Source organism: Schistocerca nitens, chromosome 1, assembly GCF_023898315.1.
Source record: "Schistocerca nitens isolate TAMUIC-IGC-003100 chromosome 1, iqSchNite1.1, whole genome shotgun sequence".
NCBI lineage: Eukaryota > Metazoa > Arthropoda > Insecta > Orthoptera > Acrididae > Schistocerca > Schistocerca nitens.
Window position 1 is genome coordinate 386,394,948 of NC_064614.1, and position 25,431 is coordinate 386,420,378.

The 25,431-nt window shown below is 37.1% G+C and overlaps 1 protein-coding gene across 1 annotated transcript in view; it reads right to left on the minus strand.

Annotated features, from left to right (window-relative positions):
• Positions 1 to 25,431, minus strand: part of LOC126249265 (phospholipid scramblase 2-like) — a 145,142-nt gene that overhangs the window by 44,637 nt on the left and 75,074 nt on the right. The window contains exon 8 of the mRNA XM_049950922.1: positions 3,511 to 3,678. Within this exon, the coding sequence (XP_049806879.1) occupies positions 3,511 to 3,678 (168 nt within the window). The remainder of the gene's footprint in view (positions 1 to 3,510; positions 3,679 to 25,431) is intronic.

Sequence of the window (25,431 nt, forward strand, 5' to 3'; positions counted from 1 at the left end):
TCACGCGGTCTGCACGTCCAGCACGAACGCTGGTCCAACTGAGGCGCCAGGTGGAAATGGCATGGCAAGCCGTTCCACAGGACTACATCCAGCATCTCTACGATCGTCTCCATGGGAGAATAGCAGCCTGCATTGCTGCGAAAGGTGGATATACACTGTACTAGTGCCGACATTGTGCATGCTCTGTTGCCTGTGTCTATGTGCCTGTGGTTCTGTCAGTGTAATCATGTGATGTATCTGACCCCAGGAATGTGTCAATAAAGTTTCCCCTTCCTGGGACAATGAATTCACGGTGCTCTTATTTCAATTTCCAAGAGTTTATAACCAAAATGTATGAACTCTATTATGAGTTCTGCACAGAAAATAATTAACCACCTGCTAAAGAGAATTATAGATATGTGATCAATGCTGCCTTCAGTATGGTTTTCTATGTACCAAAACTTGTGTGTTGTGTGACAAGTTGCAGAATTTTATAGTTCATGGAGACACAAAAATGTTCAGACTCTGATTCTTGAAAAGGAATTACGTCTGCTTAAGACACAGACAGCTAGAGAGGGGAAATGCAGGGCAAAAAAAGTTCAAAATATAACAGTTCACGAACAGCAATGTATTTCGACCTGCCAATGGCACTCTATATATCTGTGTATCCTTTAAGCAGGGCATATTATGCAAGACAGTTGTGGACCTACAAATTTTGTATAAATGATTTTGCCTCTACAGTTGCAACAACACACATTTGGCATGAGAGTCAAGCTGCTCATGGGTGTCAAGAAATTTCTTCCTGTACTTTATACTCTTTAAGTAGTTGCCCACATCAATTAAACACAACAAAGCTTTCAGTGACAATGTTGGTGGTCAAGCTAAAGTTAATCCATTGTAAAGTTCTGGCATTACATTACTTAGAATACAAACATTGAAACTGTAGATCACAAATTCATGATTTCTGGTCATTCCTATAAAGAATGTGACCAAGATTTTGGAATTATTGAAAAGGTTGTCAGGTAAAATCCTTGAATTTTTGTACCTGATGAGTTGGCATTGCTCATTTCCAAGTCTAGATAACTGAAAATAATTTCATCATATTAAGTGGACTCAATGGTTATCTCAAGAAGACTTGAGAAAAATGCAGTGGTTTCATTTTCAAAAGAAATCACCCTTCATCTTGTTTAACAAAGAATCTCTCAATGAAGAGCTGGAATATTTTCAAAATGTTAATAACAAGAAAGAGCACTGTTGCAGTAGAAATGTCAGTGTCTTCCCTAATCTAGAAATAAATAATGAAAAACCTAAGTTAAAATATCCAAAGTACAGAGACCTACAGACTCTTCTTTCCTTTGTGGCATGAGTGAATCATGAATTTTAGCAGTAACTTGTGCACCACGAAGCTGCAAGAACATTGAAGCCAGTGAGTCAAAATTATGAGGAAGCTTAATGTCATTCAGCAAATGAGCATGAGAGGATGTTGGAAACAGACACCGAGCAGACTCATAGTCTTGTTCAACTCAAGTACAGGGCAGTTTCTTTCTTGTTTTTTCCTTCAACCTCCAATAGGCTGTAAATAAAAGACAAGTTAATAGAAAACAATTATATTATTACCAAAAGTTTTGTACACTTGTGGTTACTTTTCAATATAATCACCAAAATGATTGAGACATTTATTGTACCTGTGGACAAGCTTTGCAATAGTCTCTTCAAAAAATGTTGCAGCCAATGATTTCAAATGAGCATTAATGTTGCTTTGAAGACCTTCATTAGTTTGAAACTGCTGTCCCCCTAGCCACATCTTCAGTTCAGGGAATAGTTGAAAGTCACTGGGTGGCAGGTCAGGACTGTACCATTGTGTCAACTCGTTCAAAAAGGTCATCTGTAACGACAGACTTTAATTGTTGGCTCCTTTCATCATGCACATCATTTTGGACATTTTTAACTTTTGGCAACTTTCACATACAATGCCATCAGTCATGAAGATATCACCGTACACTCGGCTCATTCTCTGATGAATTTCTGCTGCACTATTCCCTTCTGCTTGCAGAAACCGAATTACATTTCGTAATCCACACTTGGGGAGAGCAACAATGATGGCAGCTGTGTTTATGTGGCTGAAGTGCAATGCAGACTGATGCCTTGAGGTTAGCAATGACAGAGTGTGTAGTGCGAGGGTTGTGCCGTAGCCTAAAGTGCATGTCCACTTCCTGCCACTCGTGTAGCTTCTATACTAAGTGATTGGAAAAAAAAAGACCCTCGTATTAAGTTACTGAATGCCATTAAAGTGTTCCTATTAATGTCACTGTGATCTATGAATTATAGTAATAAAATTTCCTAAATTGACAAAATTCAACATTGATTTACAATAAAGCTTCAAAAGTGCGCAAATAATTATTTTTTCTTTAAGTTGTTCATGGAATTTTCTGGAGTCTCTCAACTTTGAACATCATTCACTCAAAACTAACATTTTATTAATCATGCTCTTTGGTTTCCAAGGGCCTCAGTTAAGTCGAGTTTTCAGAAGATTTTCTTATTAAGCAAAATCCTTGCAATCGTATAAGCAGGTGGTGTAATCTATAAAAATCAAATCGGGGCTTCTGCAGCAAAGAATGATAGTATATAAATTTGACCAGTAATGATCACCACTTCTGCTTCAAAAGGTAAGTAACTAATCTTTTACATATAGCATAGTGGAAAAGACAAAAAATCTACTCACCAAATGGTGGCAGGAAAAAAAATGTACAAATGTTATGGAAAGATGAAAGCTTTTAGAGCCAGGAGCTCATTATTCTGGCAGAAGGGTTCAAGGGAAAGGAAGAGGGCTGAAGAAAAAGGATTGGTGAGGTTTAGACAATGTGGAAAGCTATGGAAAAGTCACCCAGAATCCTGGATAAGGAGAGGCTTAGCGGATGGATTGAGAAGGGAAGGCTTGTTGTTGGGTACTTACAGTTTTATAACCACTAATCCATTCCACAGAATGCTTCATCCACTGCTTACCATACCATTCATGAAATTTTACAATATTTATGAGCAGCATTCACAGCTGTGTGCCTGATCTTGTCATCAATTACATAATTCATAATCTGATCCAAGCTGCTACATAAACTGTCTATTTTTTTACATGAGCTTCATTTCCGAGGTCCTCCCCAAAGGCTTAATTCACAAGTGACATTGCTGAGTCCTACAGTTGCATTAAAAGTAACTAGTCACCAAGTAATCAATTTTCACTCTCAAACCGTTATAATTGCATTGCAAATGACATAAAAGTTAAACAATGAAAATCGAGGATGGAGTATAACATTATTATGAAAAGGAAAGTTTCTACTCATCATACAGTGGAGATGCTGAGTTGCAGATAGGCACACCAAAAAGACTGTCACAATATAAGCTTTTGGCCAGCAATTGTGACAGTATTTTTGTTGGTTCCATCTGTGACTCAGCATCTCTCCTATATGATGAGTAGCAACTTCCCTTTCTTGACATAAAAGTTAGTCATAACAATAATTACTCTCTAGTAAAACATACTCTGAATGTTGTTCCATCATAGTTAGTGCATGGGAAATGTTGTGGACCTTCTATGACATATTCAATATTCCCATCAGAATCTCGCACAACGAATGAAGGATTAATCAATGTCCATTCCTGTTCAACTGAGCCTAGTAGTACACCTCCTGGTGTAAAGAGCTTCATTTCCTGAAACATACGGGAAAAAAATTCGGAATTTCATTTCAAAAGTGCATAGAAAATATTTAAACAGTTGATTATTTAACACACATCATCTCAACAACAAAGCCCTACTTATCATTTTGCTCTAGATTCCAGTAAAAGTTGAGTACTGTGGTATCACAAAAGCATAGTAATGTGTTACATATTTAGATAGTGAAGTGATTGTTCTTGATGAAACCCTATATATAAGACTATTAAAGGATGGAGAAAATATTTATACACAAATTATTTATGCAGTCTTCATAGGACATGGCCTCAATTATATAAGTTTTTTGGGAGGTATTATTATAAAATGAACAAGCTCAGATGGAACACAACAATATGAAATAGAATTTATTGCTACTCATAATGGCATAAAATGGCGGGTAGTCACATTCAAAGTTGACTGCATGAGATTATCAGCTGCTTTATCTCTTCCCCTTCCCACCCTATACCTCTTCTGTACCCCTAGGGTCCAACATAGCCAAAATCCCTGCTCCCTCCTGTCACAGTCAGGCCTTGGTGCTTGGTGATTACAGTGGCCATATGTGTGAGAGCTATAAATGCTGAATGTGTTTATGTTTTGTCTACATCTGATGAAGGACTAATCCAATAGTTGGTAGTATTAAGCAGTCTCCTTTTAGTGTGCCTGTCTGCCGCTCAATGCCTCCTCCCTGTGGTGAGTAGTAATCTATCCTACTTCATACTGTTAACAGGTATTGATAGCTAGACATGAAATATGATACATTACAGAAATTCTTACCTTGAACATGTATCAATGTTTATTTATTTAAAATTTTGATTAGATAATATCAAAAATCTTATGACTTCCGCTTATGTCATATTTAAGTGCACAGTGATCTGATATGGCTGTATTGGAAAATAATAAAAACCATACATGCACTCCTGTTTAAAACACTGAAAAGTGGGGTACAAGGTGCCTCATTCTGTGTTCCTGTCAACTTTAAAAAAATTTTCCAAATAGTTTTTGCTTGTGAACATATTCATATTCTTTTTAACACAAAACTCACCTCTCACTCGCACAAACTCCCAATATTGTGAATCACTTATACTCACTGGTCCATTGGTGTAAGTTCCTCATACCTATCCATCCCACTTTCCCATGAACAATTACTCATTTAGCCCAACTCATTGTGTCTCTCTAACTGTGGCTGTCTCCTATCTCACAGTCATGGCCTCCTTTGCTCTTCCCTACTACTACTGTCACCTCTCACTGGCACTGTATCCCTCTTGCTCTCTCTTACTGCTGTTTGTATCTGCACAGCTAGATGGCAATGCATATAGATGTGGTAGTAAATTGGTCCATAAATTGCAAGTATTTAGCGTCTATAAGGTGCAAGTTATGCAACAAAATTGTATCAAGTGGCATTAGAATTTGTTCAGTGTTGCATATTTGGTATCATTCGCATTGCTTCGCAAAAATAAATCATGAAAACATTTCATGTATGTGTTGAACAAAGTGTAACAGATGTCTGGCTGTGCAAATCGTGAGATCATAGTACCCAAATCACTGCAGAAAGAACTGAAAGCCACAAGAGAACATGCTCTGTTGTTGGAAAACATTATTAAAAGCCTATCTGACCCATCACATAAAGAACTCGGTCAACTTCAGGAGTACAGTGAACCAAAGAAATGTGCAAAACCTAAATTTGTTTCCAGTGGGTTAAAAGTTCCGTTAAAAAATCGATTTCAACATCTTATTATGGATTGTGAACTTAAAAATGTTGAAACTAGCAACTCACACCAAGACTACAAATCGGAATCGTTGGGCAGGAAATTTACAAAGCGTAATAAGTCAGTAAAACATAACTGTCTCGATGTTACAAACAAAGTGACTCCTAAAAACTTTAGTAGGCCTACAGTTTTGCTTGCTGACAGCCACGGAAGAGGAATTGCCGGAATTCTTTGTTTACAGCAGGATCTCAATATTACTAGTGTTGTGAAACGTGGAGCAGGCCTAAAAGAAGTTTTGAAAGACTATAAAAACAATAATTATGTGACACAAAGTGAATGCATTGTAATATTGGGCAGTGCAAATGATGTGTATAAGAATGAACTAATAGTAGCAAACAGAGTGCTAAGAGATGTGCTATGTACAACAGAGGATCAAAAAGTTATTGTTGTAGGCATACCACACAAACATGACCTTACTGAATCTTCTTGTGTGAACAGAGAAATACAAAAAGCAAACAGGGTGTATAAAAAGATCTGCAAGACCATTTCAAATGCTTATTTCCTCAGTATTGATGATCTTGAAAGACAGCACTTCACAACACATGGAATGCATTTAAATAACTGGGGCAAATCGCTGCTCAGTCAAAAGATCAAAATGTTAGTGGATAGTGTTTCTCCTAGAAGTAAGAAAAGTGATCCTATTCCACTACCACTGGTGAAGGATACCTGCAAAGTATCTTCCCTACCATGTACTCCAGTTGCAGCAGTAACTCAACATCAGGTATCACTGATTACAAAAGAGTGTGTTGAGAGAGAAGAAGCTGTAACTACAGTTACAACAGGTAGAACACCTCATTCAGGAACTAAGATAATAGAAACAGCAAAGGTGGCAGTATATTCAGCAACAAGTGTACCAACATGTGATCCACCTGGCCCTTCTGCAGCAGCATTTGAACTACCTACAGTGGGAACCCAGCTACTTAGATCATGTCATGAACAAGAAGAAGAGACCTCCAAGAGTAGAAGCAGTATCAAGTGTAGCGGGCAAATGGAAAACTGTACCTCCATTACATCTAAATGATTTTTTACTAGAAGGCAGCAGGGGGAAGAAGGCCATAAGATAAATAGTGCCAGAGATTTAATAGCCTCTCAGCAAAATAGTGCATCTGTAAAGAAAGACAGGTTTCATTTTATAATCTGTTATCTTAACATTGAATGAGTAGGGGTTAAAGAATTTATTGTCAATGACTTTGGATTGTAAAATAAGTTTGATATCTTTTGTTTAAGTGAACATTGGGCTAGTGAGTGTGAACTTACATTTATTAAATTTGATAATTATAATCTAGCCAGTAGCTACTGCAGAAAATTGCATTTAAGAGGTGGTGTGGCAATCTATGTTAACAAGTCACTTAGCGGCACAGTCAATAGATTAGATCTAGATTTTCTGTGTGATGAACAAAACTTTGAAGCTGCTGGTATAGTAATAGACAGTTGTAAGTTAGTTGTAATTTCCCTGTACAGGTCACCAGGTCACCAGGTTTTTAGAAAAACTGGATCTGCTGTTACATATACTTACAGATACTAGATGGATACATTATGGTATTGTGATAGGTGGAGATGTGAATGCTGAATTTGATGTTACAAAAACAAAAACATACTGTCACTGAACTCCAAAACCTACTAAGACAGTGCTACTTACATTAAGTCAATAACAAGCCTACAAGAGAACATGCGTGTCATGACAATATTTTAAAAAATTTTAAAACAACAGAAGAATCATGTTTTGTGACAGTGTTTCCATATTCTGATCATGATTCAGTATCTTTAAATTGTACAAGTAGGTTCCCTCTTGATAAGAGTAACACAAATAAGCCTGTCCCAGAAGTTGTTGTCACTAGACTAGTCACAGATGAGAAAATTGACAGGTTTCATACGTCCCTTTCTAACAGAGATTGGTTTGGCCTGTGTTATGATGACACACATTATACTCTAAGCAATTATCTGCCAGCAAAGGTAATATTTGATAGGTTTCTTAAAGCATTTTTGGGACACTTTAATGACTGCATTCCAATAAAGAAATGCAAAGTAACTGACACAGTCCTAAAAGCAAAAGTTCCAAATAGACAAAATACATGATATACAAAACAGCTGTCTACTATGAAAAACCAAGTTATGTTGTTGTACAATATTTATAGAAATCCGAAAACCAACCATGCTAAATTAGCCTATGTTAGATCCAGGAATGAGTACAAAAAAGCAACTGTGGAAGCCAAACAAGCACACAATCTCAGAAATATTGATAAATCCACCAATAAGTGCAAAGAAGCATGGACAATAATAAATAATGTCACCAAAGATAAGAGAAGTGACAAAATTAGTATCTCTCCCCAGGAGTTTATGACTTTTTTATTAAATCAGTTGAGGAAGTAGGAAGTGCTATAATTAAACCTGAAATCAGCTCAGCACAATGTTGCTAGGTCATCAACAAACACAAGTACCTTCAATTTTTCTGAGGTCTCACCTGGTTTTGTGTTAAGAATAGTGAAGCAGTTAAAATCATCAGACAGTGTAGACATATATGACCTGTCTTGTAACATGCTGAAGAAAGTAATAGACTGTATAGTGTACCCGCTGTCATATTGTATAAACAAGTGTATATTGGAGGGTTTTTTCCCTGATGAGCTTAAACTGTCTAGAGTAGTTCCAGTACATAAAAAAGGAGATAAAAATTCTGTCTCAAGTTACAGGCCAATATCCATAGTCTCAGTTTTTTTTCAAAAGTTCTAAAATGCGTAATTTACCAACAATTATCTGTTTACTTTGATAACATAGGATTAATAACTGGATCACAGTACGGCTTTAGGAAAAACCTGTCAACCATTGATGCTATAGACAATGTTGTTAAATACATCCATCAAGTATTTCAAGATAAATGCTTTGCTCAAGTGACTTTTTGTGACCTAAGCAAAGCCTTTGACTGTGTAGAACATACACTACTACTCAAAAAAATGGACTTTTATGGTGTTAAAGGTAACAGCCTTAAGCTATTAAGATCATATTTACAAAAGCGAAAGCAAGCCGTCTGTGTTGGGAAAGAAATGTCCAGTATAGAACAAATTAAGGTAGGTGTTCTGCAGGGATCCGAGCTGGGCCCTTTCCTTTTCCTAATAATGATAAATGACCTGCCATCATTTATTAAATCCAGAACAGTAGTCTATGCTGATGGTACAACGTTTCTTAACAGCAGTAATGATTTTAATAGCCTTAAAACATGTGTTACAGAGACAATTGAGCAAGCTTCACTCTGGTTTAAAGCAAATGGGTTCTTGCTTAATGAAAGCAGAACCCAGCAGATGGTATTTAGTTTATAAGTCAAGTTTCCATCAGATGATCCTAGTTGTGTTAAATTTTTGGGGGTATATTTGGATGATAAACTTCCTTGGAATCCACATATTAAGTATATTAGTGGTAACTTGTCTAGGGTAATCTATTTGTTAAGACAATTAATGCACTGTGTGCCTAAAAATTATGTTAATAGTATCTTACTACTCATTTTTCCAAAGCATCATATCCCATGGTATTATTTTATGGGGAAACTCCACTTGTGTGCATGATATGCTATTGTTGCAAAAGAAATCTATTAGGATAATTACAGGCTCACCGTACAAAGCTCATTGTAAACCTTTGTTTACTCAACAAAAAATCATGACAGTAATAAACCTATATATTTATTATGTTTTAATCTACACAAAAAAGAACTTACCTAAAGTAAAATGCAGGGCAAATATACATTGTTACAACACTAGGGTAAACAGCTGTATCTATAGGCTCTACCACAGGCTGTTAAAATCAGTTAACAGTTATGAACTTATGGGCCACAAATTATTTAACGAACTTCCACACGCTATACAAAATTTACTAGAACAACAATATAAACAAACACTTTATGACTGATTAGTTGTAAACCCATTCTACAATATACAGTATTTCATGACCTGTGATACTAAACTGTAATGTTAATAACAATTCTGTTCTTTTATAGCATGTACCATATTGTATTATGTGTATGACTTTGTCTATTTCTCTAATGGTTTGAAGACAAATAAATTATTATTATTATTATTATTATTATTATTATTATTATTATTATTATTACTACTACTACTACTACTATCTCATTCATTCTTTCCCATTGGTGTTCTCTCTTCCCATTGTCATTGTTTTTGCGTCCCTCATTCTCATTGTCACAGGTTCTGTCTCCCACTGTCACTGGCTCTTACCCACTTCCACTTTCTCCTTCTTTGTATTCCTTTCCCAGAGGCACTGTCTTCTTCACTCTTTTCCAAGCACTGTTCAGTCAGTGTCAACAATGTTCCACTGTAACTGTGTCTCTCTCTTTCTGTCATAGTGCCATTTTGATTGTCTTCTTGTTCTTTCTATACCACAACCATTGTCTAGTATTACTTTTCTGTCTCTTTCCCACTGCTACTGTCTCCTGTCTCATGAGTCAGAAATCATAAACAAAACCCACACCTCTACTAGGCTGCCCGAGTGGCGAAACAGTTGAATTTGAACAGGTGCCAGAAACAAGGCCAGAGAGTGTCACGGACGGGGCCGCAATTAGCACTGCTGGTGTTAAAAGTTCAGGGCAGATAGCGATAGCGGTTGGCGCGGCGACAACTGCTGCTGCCGCAGGTGCTGCTTACGGCGTTAAAAAAGTAGTTGAAAGTGTACAGAACAAAGGATAATTGTAATTTATTTTTATTTGTTGTAATAATTGACAATAAAAATTATACATTGTACAAATTCTTGTCTTTTATTTAATAAGGAATATTATACATTTGCAACAATGAAAAGAAAGCTAAAGGATAAGGCTTTTTTATTGCATTTTTCAATTCATCAAACTTTTTCCACCTAATAGTTCTCACACGGACATTGTTGAAATCTGGATGACTACATACAATTGGCTGAGAATTAGAAATTAACAGTAATGGAGTACGTCTTAAAATAGCATCTCCTTTATATTTTACACAAATGTTGCATGCAATTCCTTCACAAACTTTTTTGAAATCCTCTACAGCACCTTCTTCTAATGAAATTCCATTTCCAATGATTATACGCCTATTTACGGCATCTTGAGGAGCAAATTGATTGGTCTTATTATTGCATCAGCCAATGTGGCCTACATTAAGTCCAAGATGCGACCCTGTGATGTTAATGATAATCACCTTTTATCCACAGTATATAATAAAATACGTACCATAGACAAATCAAAGCAGAAATTTAAAGTAGGAGAGTTTGTAAGAATCAGTAAAAACAAAGCCATTTTTGATAAAGGATACAAACCAAATTGGTCTACAGAAATATTTAAGGTAATTGGAGTCCAAGAAACAAATCCTAGGACATACACTCTGCAAGATTTTGAACTAAATAATATTGCGGGTGCGTTTTATGGTCATGAATTACAGAAAAAAAAATACCCCAATACTTATCTAGTAGAGAAAGTATTGTACAGGAAACGAAATAAGGCATTTGTGAAATGGTTAGGTTTTGATAGAAAACATAACAGTTGGATTACAGTAACATAAAATGTAATTTTATTACATAAAATTACAGTTATTTTTAAAGAATTACATAAAAACTACAGTTATGTTTTAAAGATATACCAAACAAACAACTGCTTCTTCAAGTTCCTAATAGTTATACCACAGATGCACACCATCACACAACACATCAGGAATTTTAAAGCATTTACAAAAAAGGCCTGAATACCAGGAAATGAAAATAAGCTTCACAGTTTTCACATGATTCACAATTGTCTAACAGTTCACACTTGCCTGCTTTTGTGAGGGGCCATTACACTCTTTACTCCACACTGTTCGGCTTAATGTTTTAAGTAGTACTCTTTGTACCACTTCACCAGCAGATTTGTATTCAATTTCGCAGTTACTGGTTCGTACCTGTCAATACCATTCAGCTTACGTAGAGCATGTAGTGAAGGGCAGCCTTTCTCCTCCACATTAGTTATTAGGCAGTCAGGTAAGAACTCTCTTACCCATTTCACTTTTTCAGTACCTTTAACAAGAACAGTGCAGTTTGTTGGTACCACTGATTGGATGGAGTTTAATGCACTATCCAGCGAGACTCCAACTGAATTAATGTTGTAGGGGTGATGGTTCTCTGCCAACCATTTTGCTGATTCGATATCAAGTTCATAATACGGTGTTGTACATTGAAGAATGTAACTTCCAGAGGCAAACACTGTTCCATCATCGCACAGCATTTGGAATGCTAAGTCCTTAGGAAGAAATTCATTCGCACATGTCTTGAAGCCTTGACAGTCAAAGATTACAGTATACATCTTGAAAGAAGGTTACACACACACACTTGCTGCTGCTGCTCGTAGATGTCGACGTTATCAGTTCAGAGGACATGATGTGCTGTGCTCCAAATCACCCCCCTTATGTACTAAAATTCGAGTACAGCCGGTTAAAACAACTCCTGTTATCAACACGTGTCGGGCAACCTTTTGCTGGCGTGGGTGCTTGCCCAGATAATTGTCCAAAAAGGACAAATTATCTCAGTGGGACATGGACCGCCGCCATCGCGACCTAGGGACCCCGCAGGGCCCCTTTTGACATGATGTGCTGTGCTCCAAATCACCCCCCTTATGTACTAAAATTCGAGTACAGCCGGTTAAAACAACTCCTGTTATCAACATGTGTCGGGCAACCTTTTGCTGGCGTGGGTGCTTGCCCAGATAATTGTCCTAAAAGGACAAATTATCTCAGCAGGACATGGACAGCCGCCATCTCGACCTTGGGACCCCACGGGGCCCCTTTTTTTTTTATCAGTTGCTGACCCTAGAATCGACCCTCGAATCATGAAACGACGCGACGCAGTCATGTTTCGATTCATGAGGGTCAGCAACATAAACAAGTGCAAATATGTTCACATGCAAAAATTTTTGAGAAATTTTTAAAGGTGCTGAGGAAAGTAAAATGAGGCAGTTGGTATCCAGTTTTCACAGTCTTTTAAACAATAGAATATTAGCCTATTTTGTGTGTTGATACATACATTTTTTTGCTGGTTCCTACCTGTTCCATCTACAGCAGGGTGTGTCTTAAATCAAATCATGTGAAAAGGACTTTATGCATAGTGAAAATTTTGATATTTCACTTATGTGGAATTGCAATATCAGTAATGCAAAACTAATTTTACACCACAGACTGGAATTTACGTGTACAAAAATTTTGTATGTGCTTCAGTACAACATTGGGTTCATGGAACCCTTCTGAAGGTAATGGAGACAATAAGCTACACATTCTCCATGCTACACCATTCCTTAAACTATATTTTGACCTCACACCAGATTTTATATGTGTATTTTAGGTGTACATGTAGGGTAACTTTGAAACTTTGTATCTCAGAGACAGATGAAGATATCAAGAATATTTTCAAAGTTAAATGTAAAAATGACAGTCATTTGTTGTCCATGCCATACCGGAATCCATGGCTAAGTTTTCGTCCCATTTACCATACCCAAAAACAATGTTTTGGGGTGTTTCTCGATTGTGGGTAAATATTTTTGTCAACAGGAATATGGGACTTCCAGATAAATTCCTAGAGACTATAGTGTTAAAATTTGAACAATTTGATGTTGTTATTTGTTATTTAGATTTCATCTCACACCAGAATTTATGTGCACAAGGAGTGTAAATTTGAAGCTCTAAATCTCAGAAACAGATTAAATAACAAGAAAATTTTCAAGACTGTCCAAGATTAGTAGCTTAAGAACATATCACAAAATATTCATCCATTTCAAGTGGATAGTTGTCTTGGAATCTGTGTCTTGATTTTAGTATCCAAAAACCATGTTTTTGAAGTGTTTTTCAATAAGAGATAAAGATCTTAAAAAACAGGAAGATTGCACTTCTAGATAAATGCCTACCAGAAGAGAATAATCTGTTAAAATTTGAGCAATTTGCTGTGATTAGTTACTTAGATACCCAATGCTGATGGCAAAAATTGATGAATGACAGATTTTTTATTTTCTCAGGAACCCCCATGAGCTAAATTGTGCTTCCATAAGACCAGTAGAGTGCACCATAGGCCACATCTAATGCAAAAAGAACCAGTTGATTTGCCCCATTTGTCATCTGTGGAGGAAGTGTGTGAGATGTAACAGCTTAAAAATTATTTGGAGTGAGATGATATAAACTTGCTGTAAATAAGTCTTGTTGAAGTTATACAGTTCATAGGGGGTGGAAAACAGATAGGTCTACTTAAATCATCATTTAATGTCTTGGTGATCTTGATATAATCAGTGCCAGTGGAATAACCATCAGTGTGCAATGTGACTCAAAATAACAGGTACACTTTTACAAATTTTTGGGATGTTTCATTATTCACAGTGAGAGATAATCCATCATAAATGACAGTGAATCTCAAAGTCTTCAACCCACCTCATTATGTACTTGGTGTTGTTGTTGTGCTCTTCAGTCCTGAGACTGGGCCGGCCGCGGTGGTCTCGCGGTTCTAGGCGCGCAGTCCGGAACCGTGCGACTGCTACGGTCGCAGGTTCGAATCCTGCCTCGGGCATGGATGTGTGTGATGTCCTTAGGTTAGTTAGGTTTAAGTAGTTCTAAGTTCTAGGGGACTTATGACCACAGCAGTTGAGTCCCATAGTGCTCAGAGCCATTTGAACCATTTTGAACCTGAGACTGGTTTGATGCAGCTCTCCATGCTACTCTATCCTGTGCAAGCTTCTTCATCTCCCAGTACCTACTGCAACCTACATCTTCCTGAATCTGCTTAGTGTATTCATCTCTTGGTCTCCCTCTACGACTTTTACCATCCCCTCTGCCCTCCAATATTAAATTGGTGATCCCTCAATGTCTCAGAACATGTCCTACCAACCGATCCCTTCTTCTAGTCAAGTTGTGCCACAAGCCCCTCTTCTCCCCAATTCTGTTCAATACCTCCTCGTAAGTTACGTGAGCTACCCATTTAATCTTCAACATTCTTCTGTAGCACCACATTTCAAAAGCTTCTATCCTCTTCTTGTCTAAACTATATATCGTCCATGTTTCATTTCCATACATAGCTACACTCCATACAATACTTTCAGAAACGACTTCCTGACATTTAAATCTATACTCGATGTTAACAAATTTTTCTTCTTCAGAAACGCTTTCCTTGCCATTGCCAGTCTACATTTTATATCCTCTCTACTTCAACCATCATCAGTTATTTTGCTCCCCAAATAGCAAAACTCCTTTACTACTTTAAGTATCTCATTTCCTAATCTAATTCCCTCAGCATCACCCGACTTAATTAAACTATATTCCATTATCCTCATTTTGCTTTTGTTGATGTTCATCTTATACCCTCCTTTCAAGACACTGTCCATTCTGTTCAACTGTTCTTGCAAGTCCTTTGCTGTCTCTGACAGAATTACAATGTCATCAGCAAACCTCAAAGTTTTTATTTCTTCTCGATGGATTTTAATAGCTTCTCCAAACTTTTCTTTTGTTTCCTTTATTGCTTGCTCAATATATAGATTGAATAACATCAGGGATAGGCTACAAGCCTGTCTCACTCCCATCCCAACCACTGCTTCCCTATCATACTGCTCCACTCTTATACGAGGGCTATCCACAAAGTATATTACGTTTTGGAATTAAAAATAAATAAAGTATTGGAAACTTTTTTATTATATACAGATGAAAGCTACACTTAAATACTACTTTTCTACATAGTTGCCATTTAAATTAAGGCACTTATCGTAGCGATAGACGAGCTTGGAAATTCCTTCGGCGTAAAATTCGGCCGCCTGCACATTCAACCACGTGGTTACATCTTCTGGGACAGAAAAGGTGTGATTTTTGTGGATTTCCTGGAAAGAGGCACAACAATAAACTCTCAAAGGTATTGCCAAACTCTGCACAACCTCAGAAGAGCAATACAAAACAAGTGCAGGGGAAAGTTGGGCTCAAAGATCTTGCTGATTCACGACAACGCCCGGGCACACATGGCAAATGCCACTCGTGAAGTTCTCGAATCTTTTAAGTGGGAGTTGTTTCCTCATCTGCCGTATAGTCCCGACCTGGCACCAAGCAACTTCCACTTATTCCCAGCAATGAAGAAGTGGTTGGCTATGCAGCGTTTTGATGACGACGCACAGCTTCAAGAAGAGGTAACCACGTGGTTGAAGGCGCAGGCGGCCGAATTTTACGATGAAGGAATTTCCAAGCTCGTCCTTCGCTGCAATAAGTGCCTTAATTTAAATGGAAACTATGTAGAAAAGTAGTATTTAAGTGTGGCTTTCATCTGTATATAATAAAAAAAATTCCAATACTTTATTTAATTTTGATTCCAAAACATAATGTACTTTGTGGATAGCTCTCGTAACTGACATTTGCTTTCTGTACAAATTGTAAATAGCCTTTCGCTCCCTGTATTTTACCCCTGCCACCTTCAGAAATTGAAAGAGAGTATTCCAATCAACATTGTCAAAAGCTTTCTCTAAGTCTACAAATGCTAGAAACGTAGGTTTGCCTTTCCTTAATCTTTCTTCTAAGATAAGTCGTAGGGTCAGTATTAACTCACGTGTTCCAACATTTCTACGGAATCCAAACTGATCTTCCCCGAGGTCTGCTTCTATCAGTTTTTCCATTCGTCTGTAAAGAATTCGTGTTAGTATTTTGCAGCTGTGACTTATTAAACTGATAGTTCGGTAATTTTCACATCTGTCAACAGCTGCTTTCTTTGGGATTAGAATTATTATTTTCTTCTTGAAGTCTGAGGGAATTTCGCCTGTCTCATACATCTTGCTCACCAATGGTAGAGTTTTGTCAGGACTGGCTCTCCCAAGGCTGTCAGTAGTTCTAATGGAATGTTGTCTACTCCGGGGGCCTTGTTTCGACTCAGGTCTTTCAGTGCTCTGTCAAACTCTTCACACAGTATCATATCTCCCATTTCATCTTCATCTACATCCTCTTCCATTTCCATAATATTGTCCTCAAGTACATCACCCTTGTATAGACCCTCTATATACTCCTTCCACCTTTCTGCTTTCCCTTCTTTGCTTAGAACTGGGTTTCCATCTGATCTCTTGATATTCATACAAGTGGTTCTTCTTTTTCCAAAGATCTCTTTAATTTTCCTGTAGGCAGTATCTATCTTACCCATAGTGAGATAAGCCTCTACATCCTTACATTTATCCTCTAGCCATCCCTGCTTAGCCATTTTGCACTTCCTGTTGATATCATTTTTGAGATGTTTGTATTCGTGTTTGCCTGCTTCATTTACTGCATTTTTATATTTTCTCCTTTCATCAATTAAATTCAATATTTCTTCTGTTACCCAAGAATTTCTACTTGCCCTCATCTTTTTACCTATTTGATCCTCTGATGCCTTCACTATTTCATCCCTCAAAGCTACCCATTCTTCTTACTTCCAAAAAATTATGCCATTGTTGACTTTATAGAGTTCAGTGATTTTGATTGAAAAGCATTTGAACAAGTCAATTTGACATACCGATACATACAGAACCAGTAATCTATAAACATTACAATTTGTTTTGCACATACAAATGAGGCGGGAAACAATTATAACATTTAATTTAATCAGATACTCAGAATAAACAATGACTTGGTCAGTTTAATTAATTACACAATAACAAAACTAAGTGTAATCTTCCCACCAAATTTTTGGCATAGATTTTAACATAGATTTCCATTAACCTTTGCAGTCATATTGCACATTACACAGGAAGTATCTTTTGATGGCTTGTTTACATGTGTTGGGTTTCATTATTTTGTCAAACTTACATAATTGCTTCAAACTTCAAACATACAATATGATCTTATGAAGGTGGATAATAGTAGTTATTATATTATTCCAATCATTGCTTTTTGTGTATTGGCTGATAAACAAAAATGAATGACTTGGTATAATATACTTTCATTATATGTGAATTAAAATAGAATATGACACTTTTGTATATTTCTAGCAGTTGATGGAGTTTTAAGGGTTCGAAATATTAGTACTTGATAATCATCCATATCAAATTATCCATTACGTGGAGATTACTACTTTTTTACGGTTCTGACATAACAATTATCTTGTTCTTTGTCTAATCTGGAATGGTTGCATATGGTATAGTTAGTGTACTATGGTAAGACACAAAGTTGCTCCATTACATTCTTATAACAGTATTGGAATCTGTGTGGTGGCTGGTCCTCAATCAACTAAGAGTTGTAATACTGTAACAGTCTGTTCAATTTGCTTCCATTCTGGTGTGTTGTTTTTAATGTGTAATATTCAAACTCTGACCCTGCACTGTAGGATAGTTACACTAAGAGGATCCTTCTGTTGGGCATATAATGGTCTTTAACTGAAGGTCTATTCAGGACACTTGACCTCCCTTTTTGTCACCAACAGAACTTGAGATATGAGCCCTGGAAGAATCCTGTTTCTGTGAGCAGGTTTTTCGGACATACTCATAAAGAACACTGTCACATGTGTACTGATAATTATAATACATTAATGAGTTGTAACAGTGGTATTGCAGTAGTGTATTAAACATAATAATAACAGTATAAATAATAACAGTAATGTGCAATGATTTTCAATCCTTTGATTGACTCTGATGGAAGTTTTAATAAATCAGAGTGGGCAAATTTTGTTCAAAATGTACACAATAGACTTTTAGAATTCATTCTTTCATTCAGTCATTGTGTTCTATCAATCTCATGAAGTGAGATATTGTACAGATAGAATGAAGAAAGTCAATCCATGGTACACATTAACAAGAAGCAAGAAAATAAAAAAAATGAAAGTGAATTATATTAACAATAAACAATCACTATACTGCTTAATGATATTCCCCAGAAAATATGCTCAAGCAATTTTTTTTTAAAAAAAGTAAATAGTTGTTTTGAAGGAAAAGCTGTTGGGTTTCATTCATTTATTCATAATGTTCAAAAAAAGAAAAATCCAGGATGGAATAATGAGAATATTATGAAAAGGATAGATTGCTACTCAGCATATAGTGGAAATGTTTGATTCATAGACAGGCAAAGCAAAAAGAGTGTTAAACAAGTAAGCTATCATCCAAAAAGCCATATTCTGAATTAGACAATGCACACACACAAACACACACATTCATGCAAATGCAACCTTCACATACCTGACCACTGTCTCTGGCTGTTTGGCCAGACTGTGAGCAACTGCACATAATGGGAGAAACAGTCTGGGTGGTGGGGTAAGGAGGAAGCTGGGAGGGGGAGGATAGCAGGGTAGGGGAGGGGATGGTAAAGTGCTCCTTGTGAGAGTGTACAGGGATGAGGTGGAGACAGGGAAGGGTAACTAGGTGCACTTGGAAGGTTACCTCTTCAAAGGCAGGAATACCTGCAAGACTAGTCATGTGATCTAAACACTAAGGTGCAACCACTCTGCTGCATTCTATGTTGGCATGACAACCAACAAATTGCCTATCTGCATGAACGGCCACTGAAAAAACCATAGCCAACAAACAGCTGGACCAGCCAGTTGCTGAGCATTCTGCCCAACATGACATTCTTCATTTCATTGACTGCTTCAAAGCTTGGGCCATCTGGATCATTCTGATCAACAACAGCTTTTCTGAAATGCACAGGTGGAAACTCTCTCTGCAGTATATCCTATGTTCCCCTAAACATTCTTGCCTCAACCTTTGTTTGTCACTATCTTTTACCCACATATCCCCTTCTGTGTTCCTGTTCCAGTACTACACAACTGCACATCCTTCTATTTCACCAATACACCCACAGTCTTTCTACTTGTCTCCTTTTCTGCCTCCCCCCCCCCCTATCATGCCCTCTGTCTAACCTCCCAACTGCATCTAGCAGCCCTACCCTCCATCCGCCTCATCCCTGCATGCTCCCACAATCAGTACTTTACAATCCCCATCCCTAACCTGCTATCCCTCTCCCTCCTAGCCTGCTCCTCACCCCAACCACCCAGATTACTAGCAGTCTGGCCTTGGCAGGCAGAGACAGTGGTTGTGTGAGATACATGCATTTGCATGAATGTGTGTGTGTGTGTGTGTGTGTGTGTGTGTTTTGTCCAATTCTGAAGAAGGCTTTTAGGCTGAAGGCTTACTTGTTTAACTGTCTTTCTTTCACGCCTGTCTATGACTCAACATTCCACTTTGTTCATAATGTTCTCTAGACTTCATCAAGAAGGATGACCTTCACTGATGCTGAAAGAGCCAAGTTACACATTAACAAAGTACAAGAACATCATAACATATTAATTTATAGCCTGTGTTAACAAGAAACTATCATTTACTGCTAAAAGCAACTCATGCTTCTTATTGTAGTGAAATTTAATCAACTAGATCTAAATTTGAAGAAAAGAATGTCACTACTTTGAAAAAGCTGCTGATTATTTCCTGCTGGTAATATAATATTAGGTTACTTCATTGCATTGTGAGTTCAATAAAGAAATCGTTTCTTTCATCTGCAATAAACACCTAAATCATCGAATGGTACACTGCACATGTACAAAGAAACAGTAATGATTAAAGTTATTTGTACAATACACAAGACACATTCTTCTGAATACGTCATTAATTTACAACAAAATTACCGTAAGGTGTTTACTTATTTCTATTCACATAATATCACAAAGCATTTATTGGTCTTCATATAAGTATGGTGCTCTTCTAATGTGTACAAAGGGTGTTTTACTAAAACTTTCTTAAGTTGGTGTTTCAGTTTAATTGTAGGAAGAGCCATGACTGCTCTAGGCAGTGCATTCGCTAATTTTATACCTGCATACTGAGGCCCCTTTTCGTAAAGTGCTGTTCTGTGGCTGCCAATATAAAATCTTTCTTTATTTCTAGTATTGTACTGGTGGAAATCTGAATAAGTGTTTGGGTGCAGTCTTTTCACAAGTAATGTGGCTTTTAGACTGTATGTGTTTGTAACAGTTAACACCTCTGTTTTTGGAAACAAGTTGCAACAAGATTCCCTATATTTTGCTCCACAGATTATTCTCACACCCCTTTTTTGAAGAATGAGTAGCTTATCTAGATTAGCTTTGGTTGTTGCCCCCCAAATTTCAATACCGTAGTTCAAGTGAGAGGAGAAAAGAGCATGGTATGCAGTCTTTAGAACTACGGTGTCTCTACAGAACTTCCTAATAGTACTGATTGCAAATATTTTTTTTTTGACAACTTAGTTGCTAGAGAGTCAATATGTGTGTCCCATTTCAGGTTGCTTTGGATTGTTACACCAAGGAATTTTACACTAGACTCTTTCTTTACCAATTCGTTGCCCATGTATAATTTAATTTCATTATTCAAACTTATTAGGTCTGCCTAGCTCTTTCTTTCTGGTTAGCTTATAATTCATTACCTTTTTTGGCAATCTAATTTCTATCATTCTATTAACATAATCTTCCAAGTTTATTTTATTCTTTTCTATCTTGTCATGAAATGAAACTATTTTTAAATCTTATGATACAATTTAGTTCTTTATTTTGTCCATTTTATTACAACCGTTTTCATGTTTCATGAACTTCATCTCTGTATATGTGATTTTTCTAATTTTTTTTTTTTTTTTTACACTGTCTATGATCGAGAACCATGTACAGCAGTAGGTGCAGCCATAAGTTTACAGAATTTGGTTTGTGTTTCTTTCTTGTTTTTCTTCCCAAATTCCTTCAGAATCATTTCAGAGGTAGTTTGATTTTTATTAACCTTCTTCTCAATATCTTTGTAATAGTTAAGACTAATATTGGGTCCTAGATAGTTGAAGTGGGGTAGTTGTTCAGAATATTTTTTGTTTCTTTCATCATTTTGAAACTGATTATTTTTGTCTTATTTGCAGGCACAGTTAAGTTATAATATATCACATTTTGGCTCAATTTATATTCTGCTCTTTGTACATTATCTTCTGTTTTCTGTATAATTATTTAATTGTCATTACATGAGAGAGTATTAAATGGCATTCTAGGTCTTATTTTTATTCCTAACTGTGTTTAATCTTACCAATTTATAGCTAGGTCATCAGTATACAAATTAAATCAAGTGGCTAATAGACTGCACCCTTGTCAAACATCCTAATTTACTAAAATTCCATGTGATACTTTTGGATCTGAACATATTACTATTTTTGTATTTATATTCAGACTCTGTGTGATGCAAGGTGTTTAGGGAAAACCCTTTTTCCTGATATTTCCCATAAAAGGATTTTTTACATTAACAATAACTGCAATAATTTGGTATTGTACTGTGGGACCAAGCACTCCCTGCATTTACTCAGAGAGTGGAAGCAACAACCCTCTGTGTTGGAATTTATTTAACAGAGAAATAAAAGGGGAAGTAGATCTCTTAAGCCCTGGTCAGCACTCTACCTAGGAAAAGGTACACTTATTTAAAACCCCATATCCCAGTGTGGGAGTTTTACAAAGGACTGCTTACCCATCCATATAAAAAGAAACCACGACTCATAAGTCTTTAATTTACACCAATATGAAAAAATATAGAGTGTGTCATAATTTCTTGTACATCAAAAAGTAGAAATGTATGCAGTATTTCAAAATATTATTTGTGTTAATATCTTCAATTATTGTTTTTGTTCAAGTTTGTTTTAAGTCAAATGTAAAGTTCCTGTATGGATATTCTACTTGCAGCTACACCACTTATGTCTTCCCAACATATAAAAGAGAATTACTCACATAAAGTGTAAATAAGAACTGAGCTTGCAAACAACCAAATGTTGAACACAAATAGTGGGCTCCCCTGCCAAAAACAAAAGACACATAAATTCATAGGCAGAAAACATATAACTTCACAAGCTGCAGTACTGGAATCTTCGCTTTATAAATCAGGCATTAATAGGTTCCATACTGGTCACAGAGCATCAGCCTACGATCATTATTAATTTCACTTGCCATGTAACTAACAGTACTTTACAATACTGGAATCCAGATATTTAGACAATTCAGAGAGAGATTGGCTAACAAGGGATATTTCTAATTATCTTCTGAACTGGTTGGGATTCCCAATTTAGTGCTTTATGATAGCTAAGAGTATCTTTAATAATTTTGTATCAGAGTACATAATTCTTCTCTGTACTCTAAAAAAGGAGGAAAGGTCTAAATGAAAAATATGTTTGTGTCTTCTATTGTGATTTTGTAGGTCACAGTTCACCTGCAACTGATTTTTTAGCAATAAAAACTATTAAGGAGTATGTGTTGTTGGAAGAGAGAGTAATGTTTTGAGCTCCTTAAAAGAGCTTCTCTGAGATGCACAGTTATCTATTTTATACAGTAATTTTGCCATCAACTTCTGCTGTATTTACCGTGGGTGCCAGGGGAATTTAGAATCTGCATTTCTTGATACCTTAGTGATTTGGTGTAACCATGGATACTCTTAAGTTTTTTACTCTGTGTAGTAACTTACGCAAGAGTTCATGTTGCAATTTTACCTTGCTAATGTTCATGTGCAGTAGCATATATTTGTTTGAATCAGAAACTACCTTTTAGTTATTCTGCTGACAGGTTATGTTTGCAGGCTACTCTGTTCAATGTAATATTCTAAAAAATACAATATCATTGACTAATCAAAATAAGCAGCAGCACATGATAATCTGGAATTATATAATCACTGATACAATGGTAACCATAAATATCAAGTAACTTTCCCAACTAAAAACTAATGGGAAGCAAAAACTATATAAATGCTATATAGGCATAGTTAGAACATGAAAAAATGTGGGATCTATCAAGGCAAAATAACTGATGTAACTGAAATGGGTGTAGCAAGAGCCAAAGTTGTACTCTCTGTGCATCCAATCATATAAGGTCATCTGCAGGATACCTCTACAACTAAAGAAGCATAGGACAAGCTAAAGCCAGTCTGCAAACACTCTGGCCTCCTCTGGCAGTTAGGGTTACTAGAGACACTGTTGACAAATTAAAATGAAAATAGTTCATCAGAAGAAGAATGCACATGAGAGATAATTTCCACATCACAAAAATTAAATGGCTTCACCAGTGAAGTTGAAGAGAATTCAAGTTTGTCTATACCATGAAAGTCCATAAAAAATAAATTATTGCAAGAAAAAAAAGATAATGTCTGTAATAAAGCACCAACAAGTGGTGATGCTCAGGGAGTCAGCAAGAAAAAGTATGATACTGTTACATCCCATATACATCCCAGGTGCCATAGTTGTAACAGATTCAGTCATATGGCAAAAACTTGTCAGCCTAGAAGTTCTTTTCAAATGCAGCTCTAGATGAAGGTATTCAGACAGAATGGTATGTAAACTGAAGCATATCAGAGCACATGTCCAAGCTGTTCTTCTTTCAACTTTCTCAATGTGCTCTTTTCATCCTGTCTGGTAAGTATCATGATCACCTGCATTCACACCGCGGTTACTACAACGTCGTCTTGCCATATATTTTATGTACACTGGTGTGAGCACCATGGATGTGTGAAATGACAGTGACTATTGATGTAATAAAAAGAGTGAATATTTTGATCAACCTCAAAGTACTAGTGTATCTTGTGTGCTGACACTGATGACTTGGAACAATAGTTACTCTACAGGTCTGGCAATAGGAACACTACATAGGTGCTTGACATATACATCAATACAGTGCCCTCACTGTACAGAAAATTTCATGCTGCAAATCACACCTTGCCCGACCACCACAATACCAGTCCAGGCCACAGAACAATAACAAAGGGCTTCCACTCCCACATTGTCAGCTGGCCTACTTCCAATGGCAACTACCACTAAAGCTGACCTCAGCAACATAATTTCACCAGTCAACCTTGGCAGTTATCCTCCATTTCTAGCTTCCAAGGACTCGCCTGAGGCAACATTCCATATCATGACAGATTAACAGCAACTGACAAACAATCACAGCACCAAGATGCCATGGCCACCAAATTTGCTACATGATGAACAGCGTGTCATGCCCCCTCACTGGCTGATCATTAAACTCTGCCATTCCATGAAAATTATGTGATATTATGGTTTGCTACAGTTGAATGCTGTTTTGCACTCTGAGACATTGCAGACAATTCAGAAAAATTTGTTGTGCTACAACATCACTCAGGCAAGCTCACCAAACTAGCAAGTGACATTATCCTGCCACCCTCGCACTCCAATAAATATGAGATAGTGAAATGAGAAATTCTGAGAAGACTCACATACCCAACAGAACAACAACTACAGCATGTGCCATACGAAGCATGCCTTGTGATGGCACATTCATTGACGATAGCACTCCGTCACAGCTGTGGCACCACATCTGCACTTGACTGACACAGAGGTCATCAATGTTCACATGTTGTGGGCTATCTGGCTCGCAAAGTTGACAACCGTGCTCCAGACAGCACTGATAATCTGTGGGCATCAACTGATGGAAGACAGTCACACTGGCCAACAGAATATAGGCCTTTCTGCACAGCCACCCAGACGGACTGCACCATGATAGCATGTCACACTGCTACGACGGTTCACCACAACAGCACAATACCAGTACTACTCCTGCATTATCAAAGTTCAGCTGTCATGAAGAAAACCCATGGGCAACTAGGATGCTGCATGCTAATACCACTGAACATTCAGTGATAAGGCACAAAAATGCTGATCTGTATGCCAGTGCCCAAACCCTACCAATGGTCAAGAATAGGTGCATCTGCCCACCATGTTACAAGTTCCCTTCCAGTCACAATCACCCTGACAAGAGGTGGTCACATTTTCATCACAGACATTGTAGACAACACTCACTTCCTGATTGACATAGGGTCTGATGTCAGTACACTCTCACAGCACCTTCCCTTGACATGATCCACTTCAGAGCCTCTGCACCTCCTGGCATACGTGTATGCAGCTCCACAACCAGAACAGTAACTTTCACCAATGAATTACGATGTACTTGGACCTTTTGTGTAGCTGATGTCAGGCAACCAGTTCTCAGGCTGCACTTGTTATGGCACTTCAAACTTTCCCCCGACTTGCAATGGTCTGCATTGTA